At 44.2% G+C, this 22,404-nt stretch overlaps 1 protein-coding gene across 4 annotated transcripts in view; it reads left to right on the top strand.

Moving 5' to 3' along the window:
* The first annotated feature begins 826 nt into the window (after positions 1-826).
* Positions 827-22,404, top strand: part of EYA3 (EYA transcriptional coactivator and phosphatase 3) — a 46,091-nt gene continuing 24,513 nt past the window's right edge. For 2 of the 4 annotated variants that reach the window (XM_041417701.1, XM_041417705.1), the window contains exons 1-6: positions 827-934; positions 13,947-14,041; positions 15,888-15,931; positions 17,956-18,035; positions 20,992-21,058; positions 21,875-22,017. In XM_041417701.1, the coding sequence (XP_041273635.1) occupies positions 14,009-14,041; positions 15,888-15,931; positions 17,956-18,035; positions 20,992-21,058; positions 21,875-22,017 (367 nt within the window). In that variant the 5' untranslated portion in view covers positions 827-934; positions 13,947-14,008. Of the gene's footprint in view, positions 935-7,640; positions 7,815-13,097; positions 13,248-13,946; positions 14,042-15,887; positions 15,932-17,955; positions 18,036-20,991; positions 21,059-21,874; positions 22,018-22,404 lie in introns of all 4 variants that reach the window. The other 2 variants (XM_041417702.1, XM_041417703.1) reach the window with 2 other exon arrangements.

The raw sequence follows: 22,404 nt of genomic DNA on the forward strand, positions 1-22,404 counted from the left end.
TGGGCAGGGGTGCAGAGATTGCCCTGCAGCCCACGGTGGGCAGGGGTGCAGAGATTGCCCTGCAGCCCACGGTGGGCAGGGGTGCAGATATTCCCCTGCAGCCCTCGGTGGGCAGGGGTGCAGAGATTGCCCTGCAGCCCACGGTGGGCAGAGGTGCAGAGATTGCCCTGCAGCCCCCGGAGGAGCCCAGGCCGGAGCAGGGCATGCCCGAGCGGCTGTGACCGCGGGGGAAGCCGGTGCTGGAGCAGGTTTGCTGGCAGGGCTTGTGACCCCACAGGGGACCCGAGTGGAGCTGTTGTTCCTGGAAGACTGACCCCGTGGGAAACACCCCACGCTGGAGCGGGGAAATCCTGAGGAGCCCATGTCCTGAGGGAGGGAGAGAGCCTGCGATCCCTGATCCCCGCGGCGCTGGGGAGAGGATGGAGAGAATCGGGAATACAGCCGAGTCCGGCAAGCCCGGAGGGCTGGGGGATTAAGTAGTGGGTTTATTTCTCGTTACTCTACTCTGATTTATCTCGCAACAAATTAAACGGATTCCGCCAGCCGGGCCATGTCTGCCGACCGGTGCTGGGTGAGAGATCTCTGCTGCCCTGCTCTCGCCCCCCCCAGCCTTTCGTTCTGTTTGCTCTGCCTTGCCCAGCTGAGGAGGGCGGTGATGGAGCGGCTTTGGTGGCACCCGGCCGGGCTCCCTCTATTTAAAGACCGGCGGGACAGCGAGTGAGGGAGAGCCCGGGACCGCCACACCGCCCAGACCCGCAGCGGCGGCTCCCACACGGCGGCGGCCCGGGCCCCTCAGCGGCGCGGCCCCGCCCCGGCCGGGCGGGCAGTGACGCCACTGCCGGCGCCGCGCTCTGTTCCGGCGGCGGGCGGGGAGCGCGGGCGCCGCTGCCATGTCCGCTGCGGGCCCCGGGCCCGGCTCCGGAGCCGCCTCTCGGTAAGAACCTGCTCGGGCCCTGCGCACGGAGCACCCCCGCAGCCCTCGGTGCTGTTCGCATGCTCGGGCTGGCACCGGCGGGCCGGGGCTGCGAGGCCGCGGGCGGCGAGGCCGACGCGTGTGCTCAGCGTGCGCTCCTGCCCCTGCCCCTGCCTCCGCCGGAGCGCGGGCCCGAGGGGCCGCGGCAGCACCGGTGGCGCGGGGCTGGACCTTGTCTGGCCGCCCCCGAGCCCGGCGGGGCGTGCCCGGCTGTCCCGGCTTCTTCGCCGCTGCTGGTGCGCGGGAGGGCTGGGAGAAAGGCAGGAGGGGCAGCGGGGCACTGCCCGGCTCCCTGGGCTCGCACAGGCACTGAGGAGCGGACAGAGGGAGCCGGGGTCCGGAGCCGGCCCCGCGACCTGCCCTGGGCTCGGTAGATGGCTGCGGGAGGGACCGCGGCTCCCGGGACCGGGCTGTGCTTCCCCGGGGCACGGTTCAGCTCCTGCATCACCTGGCTGGCTTGAGCTGCTTGTGGTGCAGCTTGTGCACTCTAATAGGATGTTTGGGCTGGGCTTGGGTGTCGCAAGCGAGGTTGGATCCAGGTGGGCTCTGCTGGATGTTCCTGGTTCTGGGAGTTGCTGGAGCTTTATGTGCAGCCAGCTCCAGTACAGAATGCCTTGTTAGTTTGGTTGCTGTGCTGCGTGGTGTGGCTGAATGGTTTCCAGACTAGAGCTAGTCTTTGATGGACCACAGCTGTAATCTTTCTCATGGAGCATCGAACAAAGAGTCATGGTGGAGTTTGCTTTCAGAATGGAGCTAGCTCTGCTTCTATGATACACTTAATCTGTAGTGTAGTAACCTCCAACTGGTATAACAGGCAACATACTGATGAAGATAATGATAATCATAAAAGTCTTATCTGCCACTTGTTTGGTTTCCTTCAATTTTGTCTGTTGTGGATTATCTTAAACTCTGGAAACCGATTAAAGTATGTTTAGTTGAGAATCACAATTCCTGTGCCTCAGGTCAGTGGTTTCATAATAAGTTACTTTTAAAAATGCATGCACGTAGTGGTTTTCTCAGCCTGCAAGCCTACAGGCTTGTTGGGCTGAACCTACTGTGTTTGGGCGATTTTCCTTGCTACCTCATGGTGTCATCCCTCTTACTTGTGGGCTTCTGCCATCCAGCTTTTGCCACACGAGCAGTGATCTGCTGGTAGATTCTCCCTGCTCTGTTTGAAACGTTGCTGAGCTTGAGGTGTTGCAGTTTCCAAGCTGCTGCAGTTCCTGCAGTGTTTGCCTGCAGCTTTTGTCTCCCCCTCAGCTCTTGCCTCAGCAGCAGTTGTGGCACTTGGAGAACTGTGTATTGTTGGGTTGTGCAGCACATCTGATTGAAAAATTGTTGCTTTTCAAGTAATTTGTTTGAAAAACGGTCACAGATGTATGCAATAGCTGTAAGAATTCCCAAGTAATTGGTGACTTTGGAAGTATTTGTAACTTCTCAAAACTTTGCCCTGGAAATCTTCAGATGTTTAATTAATTTTGAGTTGAATATGTCAGAGGACACTATAAATGGGTTTCCATGTGCTGTATGAATGAGTTGGAGCCCTCTACAGTAGATTAACGTACCATTTCCTAACTTCTGTGTACCAAAAGGTGGTTATAGATGGCTAAACATAAAATTGGGTAAAATATACTGAAATACTTTAATTGAACTAAAAGTCAGGCAAGCAGTGTGTGCCTGTGTGCAAGCCATGCCATACACAAGGTACTCAAGGCATAAAGCAGATAATATATCACTGGGATGTGAGTAGCTCCATACCTGTACTCTCAGTTAGCAGAAGTAGGGTTATTTTTTTTCCCCTCTTGACAAGTCTCTGCTCTTTTTCCCTGAAATCTGCTCTCAGAAAATGGATGTTTGATAAAACTTTTACTGGGTCTGCAAAACCATATATGACTGGAAGAGGAGCTGCCAGGATGGAGAGGTGTGGAAACTTTTGAGCCTGAAATAGAATTGTGTCAGGACTTAAGAACTGGCATTTTATGTATGTTCTTGCACCAAGCAGTGTCTACAGACCACCCATCTCCAGACAGGGTCTTCTTTCAGGAGCTTGGGGGTGGGTTTTGCCCCTGTACCATGACCAGCATCACTCAATGGTTGGTTATACATTGAGGATGGTATTTTTCAGCTTTTTCTTGCTTTGTCTTAATTTATTTCCTTTGTTTCATCCTGATTTGTCTAGAATTTTTTTCCTTTACTTGGTTAAAGGGCTGCAAGCCAGCATCTCTTAGCAGCATTCTCTGGTGGCCCCTCTCTAGCAGTGATTCTGGGATAGTTTGTGCAGATGCCATGACTGGAGGCACGCCAGTACCTGAGGGAGTAACTTCAAATCCTTTCTTTCTTCTTGCAGCTGCCTCCAGAGCCTCAGTGAAGGTGATGTTGCAAGGGCTGGGATCTCGTCTGATACCCAACATGATGTTTAGGAGAGTGCTGTGACACAGCAGGGCACAGCAGCCTCTTCAGGGGATGGTGTCACTGTCATTCACACCAATCACTGCCCTGTCTTTTCCAGGTTGTCACCCATCTGATACCCAACATGATGTTTAGGAGAGTGCTGTGACACAGCAGGGCACAGCAGCCTCTTCAGGGGATGGTGTCACTGTCATTAACACCAATCACTGCCCTGGTCACCCATCAGTCCTATACCTGAACAAGTAACTACAAAACAAGCCTTGTATTCAGAAAAGTAATACAGTGTTGTCATGGGGACTCTTTCCATCTCTTAAATAGGCTTTTATATGGGGTATGTCTAGCCTACTTTCAGAGGTGATGGAACAGTTCAGTTCTGCAGCAGATGGGTCTTTCCTGAGTTAAGACTTGACCAGGACACTGTTCTTGCATCCCAGGAGCTTCCTGCTGTGTCTTGAAATGTTTGTTGGTTGTGTTTGAATACTGACAGTGCCGTTTCCCTGAGAGTCACCAGCTGGAACATCACATAAAGCATGTGGCAGCTTTAAACCTTGGGTGGTGATTCCTGTTTCTGTACAGAAGACACTATTATGTGTAATTCCATTTCTGGGATTTTACAAGTCTCATACTGGTGGTCTTTTCTGTGACACTTTTTTTGTCCTGTTCTTTTTGAGAGAGCTTAAGAAATCCTTCCTTAAATAGTACTGACTTAAGATGATCAGGGTAGAAAAATAATTATTCAGGACAAGGTGATTATTAATTATTCAGATTGGAAGAGAATGTAGCAGCTGTTTTCAAAACCACATGGAGATGTTTTGGGTAGAAAAACAGTGATACTGGTTTTCTATACTTCAGATTTCCTCATGCTTCTCTTTTGGTAAAGGCATAGTTGTTCTCTATCTGTTGGGGAAAATAACAGTGATACTGGTTTTCTATACTTCAGATTTCCTCATGCTTCTCTCTCTGTTGGGGAAAATGCTGTTGCAGAAAACAATGCTGCTGGTTCAGGAATTTGAAATTTCACAAGCAATTTGGGTCCTGCTTGCAGGACATATCTGGTGCTTTGTTCCCTACCTTTATAATAGCTCTTGGCGTTTCAGAAGCTGTTGCCTTGATTATTCTGTGTACTTTAAATCCCCATTGCCTGTCCATTCAGAACTTTTGGGATATAGGAACAGGAGCTGGCCTTTCTAGAAGATGTGATTCAGAGTTAACAGGGGCACTTCTATTCTTCATTAGCTTGGTTGGTATTCTGAAGAACTACAAAGACACATGAGCTTTAATTCTTCTTATTCTACCTTTCCCCCCCCCTTCTATCCAGTAGTTAGCTCACATGCCATGTGTCCTGCTCTGCTGATGTTTCTGGATATGAGCAAAAATTAATTTTTCTGGTTTAAAAAAATAAAAGAAGTTAGAAAATACTCATTCTTGACTGACCTGAGGAAAGCCACAAAGTTCCCATGAAGTAATGGTATCACTGTGGGTGACATTTTACAAGATAGCAAAGGTAGTTACAGTAATTCTGGGAATTATTTGTCTGTATGATAGCTATGCAGCACCTAAAGAATTTAACTTTATGCTGAATAAGAACCAGCATCAAGTGGTCATCTTTCTCTAATGAATGAAATTAGTTTTTTTGTGGCTGCAGTTGTAAAAAACCCAAATCTAACAGGTCTAAAGTGTAATTTTCACTGAATTACTGGCAGAGTCCAGTATTATGTCATGCAGCTTCTTTTTCTAGTGAGGGAAGTAAAAAGTGGACTAATTTTTGGCAGACTAGACCTAAATCAGAGATGACAGCCCTTTGGGTAAGGTCTTGGTACTGACAGATTGTAGAGGTAAAAGGCAGCAGAAGAGCTGTGGGCTCTTCTTTTGCAGAGGTTACCTGGTACACATGTGAAATAGGGGTCTCCTTGAGCCAGGTCTCAGAAGCTCTTGGAGATCTATTTCACACCTAAGATAGCTCAGCTACTTTAGAAGGCATAAATTAGTAGAATAGCTTCTGTAGTAGTGTTAGAAACGAAAAAGTTTTAATAAAAGGCAAAATAACAAAACTCTTTACAAAGAAAAACCAAGCTAAGTGCAAAAAGTTTTTGCTCTTAGTAAAACATTTTACAAAAGTGATTAGTTTCTTTGTTTTCTTTTTTTCCTAGTAAATTGCTCAAACGAAACTTCTTGGCTCCTGTCCAATTAGCTATCTTTAAGTTTAAAATAAAGTCTCCCAAATCTTATGAGGTGTCTTTTCAACTAATTAAAAAGAAAAACTTCTAAGCTCTTTTCCTTTTTAAAAAGACAAAAGATAGTTTTGTCACTCTGTCAGCAAAGAACACATTCTTATACATACGGTAAGCAAGACAGGCATTCCCTGGGCTGCTGTTCAGCCCAGAGGTGTGTGTCAGCCTCTGCTTCTGCCCAGACTTCAGTCCTGTTCCTTATTCTTCCAGAGCCCCTGGGACAGGCCCGTGGTCACAGGTGACAGAGCTGCCAGGCCCCAAGAGCTGTGGAAGTGAGTTGTGCTCTGCTCCTCACCTGTCCCAGGTGTCAGATAAAACTGGTTGTGACTTGACAGTGTCAGGTTAAACATGCTTTGATTAGCAATGCAGGAGTTTGCACAATGTGGCACCTCTCAGCTGGTGTCAGCCAAAATGAAAGTGCACAGTCTTCTCACTGGCCACAGGTCAATTAGTCACAGATCTGTTAGTAAAGCAATGACCAGGTCCTTCATCTGCCTGCATTCATCTTGTGCTTGACATGTTCTGAGGTCATCAGGCATTCTGGGACATGCAGCACTGGTTTTACTGGGATTCGTTTGTTATCCAGCTAGGGATTGATTCTCAGTGCCAAGGTCTGAAGAAAATACGTTTATAGTAACGAGATATCTTCATGATCTTGTTCATTTCCTCCTGGAAGCTATCTTCAGCAGTTTTGGTGAAGTCCTCACAGGTACCTGGTCCTTGCTTGACCTCCCAGATTCTTCTTTTTTGAGCTAATCAGAAGCTGTCTGTCCAGGCAAACTGTCCCCCCCCTGCATTTGCTCATTTTCTCACCTCTTGGGCTGGACTGGGCTCTTGTGCTTGGGGAAGCTATCCTTGATGATCAAACATTGCCTCTTCAGGCCCCCCCATAGCACTGTACAGATCAGATCAGCCTTCTGAACAAACTGTAAGATGGCTGTTTATTTTAGTTGTCATCTTCTCCTGGGACCTTGAACTGAGTACAGTTGGGTACTGAAAGAGTTCCTCTAACAGAAGTATAGGTGCATTTTGTGGCAGCCTCTGGTGGTAGCTGTGTGACTTCTTGAGATTGTATGAGTCAAATCTTTTATTGAAAATGGAATTTAGACCTGCGTAATGTCAGTAATTCTTTTTTTGTGGTTAATGTGATGCAGATTTGCTGTCTGATTGAGAGAAGTTTAAAATGTTCAGTCTTTTGTTCAGGAAGTGTCCTAATCTATTAGGCTATGTCTGAAGTGGCTTTGAGGAATTCAGGGCAGCATGTCCTGCTGTTGGGAGGTTTGTTTTTAAAACCATGGAAGTCAAACAGCATTTTTTTTTTTTTCTGTCTGGCGCTGCAGCTCTAGAAGTTTGTGACCTGTTTCATTATTTCCAGAAACACAAAAATGTATATGGGTTGTGAGATTTCAGGTACCACACTCTGTGTGATCTTCAAGGGAAAATCTGTTTGGTCTCACTGCAGGTTGTATCCTCAGGAAGAGAGGATGGAATCACTTGTTCTGCTTGGCTGATGTTTCTGTAAATCCCTGTGCTTTGGTTCTGTCACTGAAAGGTAGCAGCAGTTCTGTGTTCTCCTGCCCTGTGACTGATGCATGTTGGCTCTGTCTAGCAGGAGTCGCCACATGATTTCTGGGCTCAGTGGGAGTTGTTTTTCTTGAGGATGAAGTTGTTCTTTCCAAGTCTTCCTTTTGTGAAAACAGTTATTTTCCCCATTAAAATTTTCCCTGCTGTGTTTCAAAATCAAATTGAAAAAGCATTGCATAAGAACTGGGAAAACAAGCATGTGTCATCGGTCAGGCAGAGTGAGCTGCAGACGCTCAGAGCACTGATAGCCTTCAAGGATCTAAAAATCGTGGGGAACTTCCTGTCAGGGAACAGGCACTGCTTAGGAGAAAACTAGATTTGTATTTCCATGTTTGATTTCAGTTATTTTCTTGCTGTGTTTATTTCTTATTTTATTTCTCACAACACAAGGGGTTTTTTTAATTTTAAAGTTATGAAATTTTAATCAAACCGTGATTTTTTAGCCCTACAGGACAGCATTTGGAGGCTTGTCATGACCATCCATACCTTCAGAAATAAGGCATACAAAACTCCTTCCTTATAACTTTTATAATGTTTAATTCTGAATTTTCCTGGCTGATAAAGAAGGGAAGAAGGAGCATGGAGAGAGAGCAGGGATTCATCCACTCATCACAAAGGTTTATTTGTCTGGTTGTCACAGTATTTTGCAGATACCTGTGTGTTGTACCCAGGGGCATGTGGGTGTGTGTGGAGGATGAGGAAAGCCAACAGTGGAGTGTCAGTGTTTGCTGTGAGCTCTGCTACATTGTGCAGTGCATAGTAATGTCAATATGTGTCTCTTCAGCTTTTGGTTCTATTTGGGTATTCTAATTAAATCTAAAAAAAGAAAGAGGGGTAGATCTGCTGTGCTGTGCTGTGCCAAGTTCTGCTCCTCTGTCAGGAGCTGTCATGTGGTGCGTGGCATGGAGTGAAAACATTGTGAGGAAAAGCTCTGCTGCACTTGGGTGATGTCTTGGATTGTTTTGGCTGCATGCTCTGATCCTGTGTGTGTGTAATGCAGCAGCATGGGGCACGTTGTCATGAGATACCCCACCAGAAAATATGGGAACACTATACTATTCTGCTGCCTAATTCATGTATTTTTGTTGCTGTTCATTGTAAGGTGGTGGTCCTTGAACAACTAAGGAGTGAAAATAACTGCACAGGTGACTTGTACAAAAAACTTGCACAAAACATTACAGCCATTGCTGTAAAAGACAATAAGAAATGTTTCTATAAATACATACTACCCCACTTAGACAAGTCTCTGGGGCCATGCAGGATCCAGTCAAGGGCACTGAAGGAGCTGCAGACCTGCTCACTGAGCCACCTTCCATCATTTCCCAGCCTTTGTGGCTGACCAGGAAGGTCCCACTTGACTGGATGCTTGCAAGTGTAACGCCCATCTAGAAGGAGGGTCAGAAAATGGATCTGGGGACTGCAGCCTGCCCTCAGTGGAGTGGAAGGCTGTAGAACAGACAGACAATCTCCCGTGGCATCATGTGGCACATACAGGACACCCAGGGGTCAGTCCCAGCCAGCAGATCCTGCCTGACCAACCTGATCTCCTTCTGCAAGGTGACTTGCATTGTGGATAAGGAAAGGGCTGTGGATGTGTCTGCCTGAACCTTAGTAAACCCATTTCTCTTGGAGAAAGTGGCTGCTCAGGGCTTGGGCAGGTGTGTTCTTTGCTGGGTTTATTACTGTCTGGATGGCTGGGCCCAGAGGGTGAAGGGAAATGGAGCTACATCCCTGTGGGGCTGGGCACTGGTGGAGTTCCCCAGGTTCAGGATTGAGACCAGTCCTCCTTAGTATCTTTATGGATGTTCTAGACACGGGAATGGAATGCATCCTAAGCACAAATCCCATGGAACACTCCAGGCTGGGAGGAAGGTGGTGGGAAGGGGGCCCATCAGGAAAGGACCTGGGGGTGGTGGTTGACAGCTGCTGAACATGAACCAGCATGTAGGTGGCCAAAAATGCCAAGGGCATCCTGGCCTGTGTGAAAAATGGTGTGTCAAGCAGGAATAGGGAAGTGATTTTCCCCATCTTTTGGGTTCAGTTTTGGGCCCCTCACTACAATACAGATATTGAAGGGCTGGAACATCTTCCGAGAAGGGAACAGAGCTGGGGAAGGGGTGAAGCATAAGTTTGATGAGGAGCAGCTGGAGAAGAGGAAGCTTGGGAGGATCTTCTTGCTCTCCACAACTCCCTGACAGGAGAATGGAGTCAGGTGGGGTTAGGCTCAGTTCCCAGGGGACAAGGGACAGGACAAGAAAAAATGGCCTCAAGCTGTGCCAGGGAAGGTTTAGATTGGATATTTGGGAATATTTCTTCCCTGAAAGGGATGTCCAGCCCTGGCACAGGCTGCCCATCCCTTGAGGGGTTTAAAAGACAAGGCACTTGTGGGCATGGGTTAGTGCTGGCCTTGGCAGTGCTGGGTATTGGTTGGACCTAATGATCTTGGAGGTCTTTTCCAAAATAAATGATCCTATGATTTTATTCCAGCTCTGTTTAATAGATGTAATTTCATTGCCCCAATCAAAACTTTGTTCTTAGGGAAATAGTGACTGTTTTAAAGTAATATAAAACCATAATCAATTAGCTTTTTTTTCTAATCATTATAATTACTGCGTGTTGGTTTTATTACAGTATCCTGACTTTAATTATTTGCAGCTTGGGAGAACTGTCTCTTGATTGAAACTATATTCAAAGCCAAGGCAGATGGGCTTGAAAAGCACAAACTGAAAGTAAATTAACAGTCTGTCCAGGTGCTGCTCATAGCAGGCAGCTTTCAGAAATTCTGTCCAGAGTATCTAGTTTGAGAAAGTCTGACCAAGCTGGACTTTGTATTTTAGGATTTTTAAAACAGGATTTAGTGCAAGAAGTTGGAGATCACTTGCCAGGGCTTTTAATGGTGAATTATTGGCATCAAGATGTGCAGAGCAGAAGGCAGCTGCTGAGAGTGATTCTGCAGCCCATACCTCTGCTCTGATGCCTTCTGGTTTGAAGTTTAGATCATGTGGCTCCTTAAATTGAGCAAACAAAATAAAATGACACACAAGCCAAATTTCTTATTATTTTGCGTTGTTGGTGCTCCTTGCAAGTTGGAACTAAACAGGATGTTTATTCAAAACAAGTCTAGATCAAATAAAATCTGGTGTTTAATTCACATATTACAGAATAGTTTTCAACAGGTAATTAACAAAAATCATCCCGTAAAGCAAAAAAGTGTGGCACTTTGCTAGTTTCCAGAAGCAGAACAATGGACTCATTTTTCTGAATGTTTCTTTCATTGCAGCAGCTCATTTAATGGCTTCTTGCACACTTGCTTCCATTTTGTACTGTTTTTCTCATTCACAAACCCAGTGGCCCACAGAAGCATTCTCACATCCTGAATCTTTGATACCTCTGCTGTTGTGTTCACTTAGGGTTTAAAAACATTCTGTAATAATGTGTAAAAAAAAAAAAAAAAGCTTACCTGAGGTGCAGTTAACTTGAGTTTTATACAAGTTAAAATCTAATCTTGAGATTTGATGTGCAAAAAAAGCCAAAACAACCAAAAACCAAGAAAAAAAATCCCCCCAAAAAAATCAGTGTTGTGTTTTTTCATTTTTTAAAAATCATCTTTGTTGCTAGTGAGCTGCTGGCTCCGTGTGCTCCTCTGAGGCAGCTGAGGCTGAGCAAGTGCAAGATGCTGGGTTTGATTTTTGGGAAAGCCAAGCTCTGGGTGGTTCAGACCTCTCATACTGGGTGAGGAGGTGTCCCACAGCACCTGGAGGGGCTCGGGGCCCTGGGGCATGTACCCACCAAGGGCTGGGGCTGGCTGGGCATCAGCTGTGCTGGAGAGGCTGCTAGGGAGATGAATGGGGCAGGAGCAGCTGCTCCCTGGATCCTGCTGGTGCCTTCAGCCTTGGAGCTGACAGCAGCTTCACTCGGTGCAGGAGGAGAGGGGCAGGGAGAGTTCCTGCCATGCCATGATCCAAGGACTTTCTGTGCCCAGCCACAAGAGGACGTGTGCCTGCTCTGCATGAGAACTGGTGACTGGGTGGGTGGTACAGGTGGAAAGGCTGTGGTATATTTATCACTGTCATGTCTCTGCTTCATCAAAGTGGAACATCAAGTAGATGATAAAATTATGGTTTCATTTACCATGGCTGTGGCTGAAAAGGGATATCCTGCTGCTCTGCTTGCATGTTTTTCCTGACCCTCATCCTGCTGGCTCCCCTGGAGCAGGGCTGTGCGGAGCCAGAGCTGATCTTTCTGTCATCCGCTTAGCAGAAAGACTGCGCTTGGGGCTCTCTGGTTTTTCTTTGCTTTCTCTTTCTTTTCCCTTGGCAGATCCTACATCCAGACTGCTGTTCAACCTCACAAGCCTCTGGTGGCAGGAAGGAGGGAGTGTCAGGCAGGCAGCAGTGGGGTGCAGGAGGCTGGGAGAGGCAGGAGCTCTCCCTTTTCACACACCACTGTCAGCTGCTGCTGGCCCTGGCTGGGGGGATGCCCTCGCCCCTTGCTCCCAGATGTGGAGCTCAGTGCCTCCATTCCACCCAGCTGCTTGGTCTGTGGAACCACACACACCTCGGGTGGGACGTGTTGTCCTCTGCCCCTGCTGCTGTTCCTGGAGGTACAGGGAAGGCAGGAAGCCACCCTAGGCCAGGTTCTCACCTGGAATTCTCACTTCCCTGGGAGAAGGCATGAAGCCACCAGAGGTCAAGTTCTGCCTGCCATTGAGGCAGGCACTTTCTGTTCGTTTGCTTTGGTTCAATCATCTGCTTCCAGGTGCTACAAGGTGCCCAGATTATTTGGAAGGAGTATTTTCTTCACACATGTGAGATATTCCAGTGGGACTCCCGAGAATCATTTTGTCTTTGTAATTATTTAAATCCTTTTGAAAACCAAAATTGAAGAACTACTCACAGCTTTTAAGCAAAGCATGGCATGGGAAGTTACTGCTGTATATATCAGTGGAATGTAAAATATTTTTACATAGTAAAGGGTTAAGTTTGGGAGTTAAGTTTTGTATGAAATTACACAACAAAACAGTGTTAAATAACAGAAGTGAAGGATAAAGGACAGGACCTCTTGGTATGAATTACAAATCTTGCTCTTGGCCATTGTATTTTGTACTCTGTTGTATAATTTCTGAGTGGCAGAGTTTCTCTTCAGTCCTAATTTTTCTGTTATTTTTACAAAAAATAACTAATAATTTTACAAAAAATAAAACTGATTGAAACTGGTGGAGGAACAATTGCAAAGGTGACAGTAGTGCTTTGTGTTGTAGACTTGTGTGTTGTGAATAGGGTCATTTCCAAAGAACCTGAGTTATGGAAAAGACTAATTGTGAATTTTGTTGACTTAGAATTCAGGCAGTAACGGTAAGTAGCTTTGATTAGGAGTGGCAGCCTTGCAAAATCCTCAAACCCTCAATGAAATGTTATCCTGGTACATATAATACACCCTGGAACGTAAGACCTGCCCTAAAATGAGGGAGAAACCTTTTGTGTTTTCATGGTTTTGAAATTATTCCAGGCTGCGTAGCATCCCTGTGGCCGGCACGTGGGGCCGGGCTGCCGGTGGGCTGCACGTGCTGCCGGGGTAAGTGGGTCTGGCAGGAGCCAGGGAGGGGACTGAGCCATGGTTTCCAGGACACCAGAAAGTTGATTCTGTAAACTAGTTCAGTCACTTTGTGTGGGGATAATCCCGTGGTTTGGAGGTGCCCGAGTACTCCGGGCAGGGTGGGGAGGCAGAAGGTCCTGGAGGAGGGAGTGGTGTGGAAAACAGCCCTTTCACGTTTCTGCAGACAGAGCTAGACTTCTGTGGCTGTGGAGGCAGGAATAGGATTTACCTCAGCACAGAAAGTCTCTGGATTTAACTTCTCCAACCCACTAAGTGCTTTTCATCTTTTATTCTAATTTCTGCAGTCCCCTGAAATTGTGCTCTGTGGGTGTGTGGCAGAGGAGGCAGCTCAGGAAAAGCTGCTCTGAAGAGGTTGGGGTCGGTTTTAATAAAGTGGCTCCAAAATGAGATGCAGAAAGAACAAAAACACAGATCGTACTGCTGGTGCACATCAGGTGGGCAGAGGGGGAAGCCAGGAGGAAACAGGCCTTTATTTTTTGCCCAGCAAATTGCAAAAGTTAAATCAGGTTGTGAAAATATTGTGCAAAATTTCTTTTTCATGATTTTAAGCCCCTGGAAGGCAGCAGCTTTTTGATGTCGTATATAAGATTTCTCTGCTAAATGCTTCCAAAATAAAAATTATTTTATAAAATTTCATCAAACTTCTCTTTTTGAAAGGTGCAGTTGAAATAATGAACTTGCTTTGTCAGTTTGGTGGGGAACAGCACTGTGTGTAAATGCATTTAGGTGTACAGTCTTGTCCTGATTTTTTTTTTGATTGTTATATAAATGTTCTAAATTAAAACAGGTTAGATTGAATCATGCTGTTTACTGACCTAGTAGACCAGACTTGATCATTTAAACTGTCTTTAAAATCATGGTGCACGTGTCTGATTAGTGTGTTAGCTTCTGCAGTCAGTGTGGTCCGAGTAAATGGTGTAGAAATGTACCATGTGCATGAAAAATCTGTGTCTTCAAAGCTTAAAGCTAAATCCCTTGTTTATGAAATCTTTCCATATATGAATTTTGTATTTTATTTGGGAGATGGCCACACGAGTTTCATGGGAGGAGTATATAACAATTAATATTCTCTGATAGCCTACATGATAAGCCCCCAAAAAGTACATAAAGCCATGAACACCTTTTTTTGACAGGGCTTGAAGACTGCTGAGGAACACACGATTTGAATCATTTAAGCATTAAAATAGTAATACCCATGGAAGAGTCACAAGACTTACCCGAGCAACCAGTAAGTACATTTAAAAAAGGCTGAAAATGAAAATCTAAAACAAATTAGTGAGCTCACAACTTTGGTATACAGTTATTTTAACTAATATTGGAAAAGGAAGCTTATACTTTGTGTATTTATCCAGAGGACAAAAAGCATTTTGTTGTTCATAAAATGTGCTGTACATTTAATTTGCTATAATTGTACGGGCAGTAGTAAGAAAGGAATATTATATGTTCTTGAACTTTATGATGTTTCTGTGCAAAGTGATTACTTGTTATGCTCAGAAAACCAGACTTATCTCAAGCCTGTTGTAGAGAAAACAAAATTCACTATTTTAGGGATAAATTCAGCATGCTGGGTATTACAGAGTGTATAGTCTTTAATTCTTCTTATGCTTGAGATCTTGAAAAGATCCTGTGATTCATTGTTTCCACAAGTGGAAGGCATTTTTAAATGACTGATGTAACGTAGGTTGGGGTAGGGAAGCATGTCTGAAGGTTAAACTTGCTACATGTCTGTGAAGTATTTGCAATAGTGTTTGCATTATCAATAACTGATAATAGCACTGCACAGAAGTGTTGGGTAGAGAATTATCAATAAAGTATGAGATTAATTAAATTGTGTATCTAAAACATAACAGCATAGGAATTAATGTTTGTATTACCATTCTGTTCCCAAAATAAACCTGGCACAAACTCAACAAGAACTTGCCAAGTTACAATGGGAGTGATGCTTGTAATCTTGGAGACCTTGTCAAATACATACAGAAACAGAATAATGTGCTTGAGGGCACTTTGGGTGTGTTGTAATTGAAAAGATTTTGATCCCTTTTTAATGTGAGAATTTAATATTCTTCAGTTAAACTAGTTAGAAAATACATTGTGATGTCATTTATGCAATTTTATGACTTAGGAACAAAGTCAAATGAAATGGAAATGTAAAATTATTCAGAACCTGGCTTACCACAAGCTGCAGATGGGCCTGAGTAATATCCACAAAATGTGAAATTAAGCAGCAAAATCATATAGTCTGTACTCCAGCTATTTGAGGAGTTTAAAAATTAATTGCCTGTACTAAAAAAAGGAAATCTCTCCAAATACATCCTAATATAATGAAAACTGTCTTTATTCTTTAGGGCCTGAGAGATAGGGTACAGCTAATTTTCAGTGGTGTGTCCTTTAAGCAGATTCTGCTGTAATATTCAGCTAAAGATTTTCTTGGTAGTTTCTTTTAAGAATACCAGTGATACCAGTCAGTCATTCTGTGACAGAACATGAGATTAGATGGATCATAATGAATGAGTGAGGTAGTAATGGCACGTTCTTGCAGGAGAAACTCACCCTGGCATCCTTCTGAGAGTTTCACAGAAATGTTTGTAGCCTGCAGAAACCAAATTTGTGTTCCAGCCAGTGCTGTCTGTGGTGTAATACCCTGTACAGGAACAGGATCCAGCTGGCACCTACAAAATGAGAAAAAGTCCTGTATTAGTTTTAGTCAGGAGTCAAAACTCCTCATTTGTTACAGAAAAAGCAATCATGTTCCTATCTTTATGCAGTATTAAAATACAGGGGGAAAAGAGCAAAATTTGTGGCTGTAGTGCTGAATCTGTGCAGAGTAGGATTTTCTTAAAATTTATGGCTGTTTTATTCAATTTCCATAAAATTGTCCTTACCAGTCATTTCTTTGGCTGTATATCTCAGCACCTGTTACTAATGTAACTAATATGAGTAGTTATTCAGTAATTCTGCTATACAATATCCAGTGTTAGCCCTTGTTTTCTAATTAGGAAAAAACCTGTTTTGAGATGAAGAGCCCATGGTTATACTGATGAGAGCTGTAGCTCTGAACATTTTTGTCTTTGCAGGTGAAAAAAGCCAAGATGCAGGAATCCAGAGAGCAGAGCCTGAGGTATGGGATTTTAAATTTGATTTTAGTGTGGAACAGTTCTTTATGGTCTTTTACAATTATAAAGCTTTCATTTTAGAAAATTTCCTCTTATTTTTTACAGAGATATGGAAAACATAGCTGTATTTGGATTTGGTAAAATTTTGATTAAGTTCCCAATAAAAAATAATTAACTAGCCCTATGGTATAAAGCTTTTATAAAAGTGGTCACAAAGAGTTTAATGGCATCAGCACACATGTCTTTCACAGAATGAGACTGAAATAACATGCATTTAATTTGGTGAGAATAAGGATATTTTAATAATATCTGTACTACTATTCTTAGTGAAACTCTGTGGATAACTGCTTTGAAAAATGAAACTCTTGAATTGTAGCCTCTCCTATTTAAAGCTGTTGTGTGATACTATTTTTAGCCTCAGTAGATGCTTTTTGATGGGTATTGTATTTAAGAATTAACTATTATTATTACTACTTATAATGAGAATAGCTATATTAGGATTTATTCTGCTTCTCTGAGTAGCAGCAAATACAGTCAGGAAAGATTTCTTTTTGGAGTCTCTGCCATTCCAATAACAGCAAGAAGGAAATGCCATTTCTGCAGGAGTGGATGTGGTATATTCTCAAAATTAGAATTTTGATCTAATCACACAGGCTCCCTTTCTGGCCCATGAGAGGAGTCAGATCCTAGGGAGGGTTTTCTCCTTCTCTTGGGTAGAGAGGGCAGCGTGGGCAGGTCTGAACATGTTGGGGGGCTCACTCTTCCCCCTCTGTGTCACCCTGCTTCAGCACAACCCACCTTCCCTATGGGCACAGGGAGCTCGAGATTTGAGTGTAAACATCCTTGAATTTTAAAATGTGGACATCCAGTATTTAAAATTAGAAGAGAGGGGAGGGATAAAGTTGCATTTCTAACTTGATTAAATATTTTGTTTAAATATTTCAGCTCTGATTTGATAAAGCTATACATGATTTTAAGTTTGACCAATGGATTAGTTTAAAAGAATTTATTGGACCTATTTCTCCCTTTCCCCTGCACTGCAGGAGGTGGAGGAGGGAGAAAAAAAAAAATCAGTTTTGTTGAGCCCAGAAAGCAGGGATGGGTGGGGAAAGGTGTTGCAAGATTTGGGTTTATTTCTCATACAGCCTCCTGCTCCATGTGTAGTTCAGCTCAGGCACCTTTAGGCTCTTCCTGAGAATTTAATTTGCTCATCCAACACAAAACTGTGCAGTTGTTTTTTGTTGGGATGCTGAATGGAGTCAGGTGATGGAGGGAAGCAGAGAGCACCATGCTTGGTGCACACCTGAGCTACAAGGAGGGAGTTTCCCCCTCAGCAGCAATAAACAGCTCCTTTGGCTCCTTCACCTTGAGAAACTGCAGTCTCAGTATGTCAGAACAGCACACAGGTGGCTCAAAGCCTCATGAAAAGCTGTGTTGCAGAAGTAGCAATAATAAAAGTAAAGCCTGGAAGGCAGTAATCAAGGAAAAAACAGTTTCATTCAGAAATTACCTGTACTTCCTACTCTGTTCATGAACAAAGCAACATCAACATGGAACTAAAACAATGTGGGACAAATCCAAAATAATCCAGTAACCTGCAAATACTTAAGTACAGAAGTGACCCCCAGTTCAAGGATGTTTTAATGCTGCTCTTCAGGGAGAAATGCAGCAGTGAGCCAATGCCCATGGGCAGGGGAGCCTGTGACAGCAGGGTCACACACCACTGCTGGCAGCAGCTCCTTGGCTGCTGCAGCTTTGGGGGAATGGAATGGAGATGCCAAGAGGTGTTTCTTACAGAAGCCACCCCTGCAGTCCCCCTTTTACTCAAACCCCACGTAGTTTGATGTCTAATTCCAATTGCAGATCTCTCTCTCAGAATCACTTCATGAAATAGCAAGGAGCACAGGGCTAGGTTTTGTGAAGAGTTAGTTTGCCTTGGTCAGAAAGGTTGAACCCAGGGGTTATGGTAACCAAGGATGTTAATTTAAGAGTTCATAATGCTAATACTGAACCTTTGTTGTCCTGGCAGTCATGTGAGCAGCACAGAAGTCAGCGATCAGAAAACTGAATCTTCAAACCTTGGTTCAAACCTTCCCATGTCCAGTGAGAGTGAGTATCTCTGCAGTTCTCCCGTTGTCTTTCCTCCTGTCTTTCCCTGGTACCATGCTTCATCACCCACAAGCTTTGTCTCCTCCTTGTAATCCTTAGCCTGCTCTCACTATCAGTTGTAAAGTGAACGTTTGCTGTAGTGTTTACAAAGTGTTAATGTCTGATGGTAAGGAAATACCTGTTTCTAACAAATATTTTTGTGTTGCTGCCCCTCAGCTGGCTGTTGGGTGCTTCTGAGTACTGCTGTGTCTTATCTGCCTTAGCCATGATTCTTCTTAAAGGTTGAGTCAATACCAATTGTAATGCCTATAGTACACATGTTTTTATAAATCATTATCTCTTCACAGCTGGTGGGTCCTTTGTAGCAATATGTCATACTCTTCATCTTAGACTCTGAATTGTATTGAATGTCTGCAGAAAGCTTTTAGGAAATAAACTGAGAGGAGACAGGGGGAATATAAAGAGTGCATACTAAGTGAAAAGTGGAGTGTATCCTTTCTCTTGGAAAAAGGGGGATGGAAGTTACTAGGAAAGTCGGATTCCTGTATGGAATGCCTTTGGCTGCCAATACATATTTTGAAGTGTAAGTCAGCTCACCTTAGCTGAAAGTGTGTAAAGTGTAACTTGCCATTGTAATTGATTTAATCATTGCTGTTTTAATCCATGTACTGTGGTGTTGCAGGAGTTACAAGAAATTTCATCCTGCAAAACCTGCTGCCTGACTTGATAAGCCATTTACAAGCCTTTTTTACACCATTGCCTAATTCTTTGTATGCAGTTTTATAAATACAAGTTCTAGAAATATCATTACTACATAACTATTTAGATGAATATTGACATTCTTAAAAAAACCCCTACAATCCTAAACATGTGGGAACTGACAAATGTTAGAGGAAAGCCTTTAGGTCCAAAAGTTCCCAGTTTGGGTTTCCTGTTGTATCCTTGTGTTATGTGGGCTTCACACTGTGAGTAAAGGCAAGCACTGAGGAGCAGAGGAAGGTGATTCATGGATCATTTGGGAGGTTCAGCACACGTGGTTGATGGTTTGTACTTCTCTGCTTCTTGTGTTCAGATTACACAAAGGGAAGGATATTGAGGTGGCAGAATGCACATTAGGGTTAGAGTTGCCTGTGGCACTGTCTTACTTTCCTCAGTGTAACTCAGGAGGTTTTACTACGTGGTCATGCAAGAGCAATAATGCGGGTCCAGTATGGAAATCCCAACATTTTTGAGCACGTTATTGGCATTTGGATCAAATCCCAAGGCAAAGCATGCTGTTATCCATGACCCTGTGTCATTTTGAGAGCTGTTAATTGAGTTACCCCAGAGGGAGAGGGAAAATGTGATCCCTTGTAATGGTAGGTGTGGGGGAGCAGGGCCCCTGGGCTTGCACAAGGGATGCACAGTTAGGCTGCATTACCTCCTGGGCAAGCCCTGGGTGCTGTGCTTTCAGAGGGGAATCAGCTGGATCCAGAGCAGTGCAGCTGTGTTTGCTGAGGCTCTGGGTATGGTGCTTGTAGATCTGAGCTGATAAAGCCATGTGCTTGCAGATGCAGTCACAGCAGTGGCAGCTGCCAGCAGCGTGCTGCACTGCGGTGGTGGCATGTGCCAGAGTATGGTTGTGTTTGAGGGTCCCAGGACCAGGGAAGAGATGACAATCTTGACTCTATGTTTCAGAAGGCTGACCTATTATATTATGATATTATATTATATTAAAATGTTATACTAAAACTGTACTAAAAAGAATAGAGAGAAAGGATCCATCAGAAGGCTGGAAAGGAAATGGAATCAATAACAAAAGCTGGTGACTCTCAGAGAGTGCACACAGCTGGACCATGATTGGTCATTAAGTAGAAACATCTCACGTGGACCAATGAAAGATGCACCTGTTGCATTCCACAGCAGCAGGTCATTATTGGTTTTCTTTTCTTCTGAGGCTTCTCAGGAGAAAAATCCCGGGCGGAGGGATTTTCATAAAAATACCACAGCGACACCAGAGAGGCTGCACGGGGCCAAATTCTGTGCTGGGCTCCTGCCAGAGAGGCTGCACTGTGCTGGTGGCAGAGCCAGAGAGGCTGCAGGGGCCAAATTCTGTGCTGGGCTCCTGCCCATCGTTGCTTTCCTAGTCTGATGGACAGCTGAGTGTTTAACCAGCTGGGGTGTTTAATGGCTCTTGGATTAAGCCACAGGAGCCCAAGCCCCCATCTCCAGCCCAACCTGGAGTGCTATAACAGAGCTCTCTCACAAGGTGTACCAGAGCTATAGGCTGTGCTGACTGAGAACATTTGAAACCTTTCCTCCCTGAGCTGCCAGCTGAGCCACTCTATTTTACCAGTCTCAGGGTACCATCACTGTGGATTTATTGAAGCAGAAAAATGGAAACATCTGGTCAAATGTAACTACCAGATGACTTTAGAGGCATCTCTGAGCCTTGTGCCCTGCAGCTGTGCTTCTCTGGATGTGTGTGATTAAGTTCATTGAGCTGGAGCTGTTCCTTTTGCAGGAAAGACTGTTTGCTGGAGCCATGCATGGATAGAGTATGTAGGGGAAGAGGAAAGCTTGGCAAAACAGACATTTGGTCTCTGCTCCAGGACACAGAAATGTTACACTTAGTGCAGATGAAGCCCCTTTGGCAAATATGCAGGGTTTTGGGAAGGACTGAAATCAAAGTTTTTTTATGACAGTTGCAAAAAATTATGGTACCAATTGATAAAGAGAAAGAGCACTGGGGGAATAGTGTGACTGACTGACCTACCTGCTGTGAGCTGGCAAAACATTTTTGTGCCAGTTTAACAGTGTGTTTTTGAGAATTTGCTTTGAAACAGATATTCAGGGCACTAAAACACTTTGTAAGTACTGTGTGTTGACTAAAATGTACCATAAGTATTGATATTTGTCTTTATTTGTTGGGTTTTGAAAGCACCTTTGTAATTACACAAACTATTTTTTCTTTCAGTTATGACATGCACTGATTATATCCCAAGGTCATCAAATGATTATACCTCACAAATGTATTCTGCAAAGTAAGTCAAGAAATTGTTACTGAGTTCTGTAACTCTCCTCTCTGAAGTAATTTTTTTGTATCTTTATGCATTTCTCTAGTGCAGTAAATCCCACTATTGGCAGCAGATACTGCTGAGGACAGTGAACTTAGAGAATTCACCCTTTAGCTTCAGTGGCTGTTGTTTTATGTTCACAAAGCTAAATGAATCCCTTCAAGTAATTAACGTGACAGTCTTGGTGAATAATGCCCATGATATTTGTCAAATAAACAAATTTAACATAAATAAATATAAGGGGAATATAAGATTTTCTCATTGTTTACTGTGTTTAGGGAATCTTTGTAGTTCTTCCTGTTGGAGCAGGATAGGCTTTATCCCCTGCTGCTTGTTTTTGTGTAGTTTCTGTGTGTGTCCCACTGGTTCTTACAGGTACTGCTAGATTCCAGTACCTTCAGGGTCTGGTGTGGTAAGGCATGATTAGTGGGACTGACAACTCGTGCCTGTTGGAATGGGGAGTGTGTCCCTCCCTGTTGGAATGGGGAGTGTGTCCCTCCCTGTTGGAATGGGGAGTGTGTCCCTCCCAGTCCTGGCTGGGCAATGTTCTCTGGCACTGTGGAGGAGGGAGTTTCCCTGCTGTCACCACAGGAAGCTGGCAGCATCTGTAAACTCAAAAGTCTGCCTTGGGAATCACAAGGAGCTTATTGCACTAAGAGGACATGTCAGTCTGAGTAGTTTCTCCTTTCTGGAGCAATTTTTGAATGTGTCTTCTGGTTTTAAGGCTGAAAGCTGCGTAATCTAAACAGTTCTTTCTGACTTTTGTTCTCTCTTTTCACCAAGGCCATATGCACATATCCTTTCTGTACCAGTATCAGAAACAATGAGCCCTTACCCTGCTCAGCCTCAGTACCAAGCACTGCAGCAGTCCCAGCCCTACACCATCTACCCCCAGACCACCCAGACCTACGGACTACCTCCTTTCGGTAAAAAGTGACTTTTCAAAGATTTCTCTGTGCCTGCAATTACTGTTTTATGGCTCATTAAAAAGCCAGTGTTAAGTGTAAACACTTCTGTTGGAGAGAAGTTTGTAGGAGAGCACATGCATAGCTTAAATTGTAGATGGGCACCAATCTCTTGATGGGGCTTCAGCTTAAAAAATAAGATTTTTTACAAAGCTGTTACTTTGGATCTCCCCATGAAGTGTGCCATATGGTTCCTGGTTTGGGATCATAATTGTCTCTAGTTGTGGTATAGCTGTGTTTGTGCAGTTTCCTTCTTAGTGAAATGACAAAACACCCCATACTACAAGTTCTCCTTTCTCCTTTCCTTGTTGTTGTCCACGATTAAGACACTTTTATTTCATCTTTCAC

Source organism: Onychostruthus taczanowskii, unplaced genomic scaffold (assembly GCF_017590055.1).
Source record: "Onychostruthus taczanowskii isolate IOZ18803 unplaced genomic scaffold, ASM1759005v1 scaffold56, whole genome shotgun sequence".
NCBI classification, from domain to species: Eukaryota; Metazoa; Chordata; class Aves; order Passeriformes; family Passeridae; genus Onychostruthus; species Onychostruthus taczanowskii.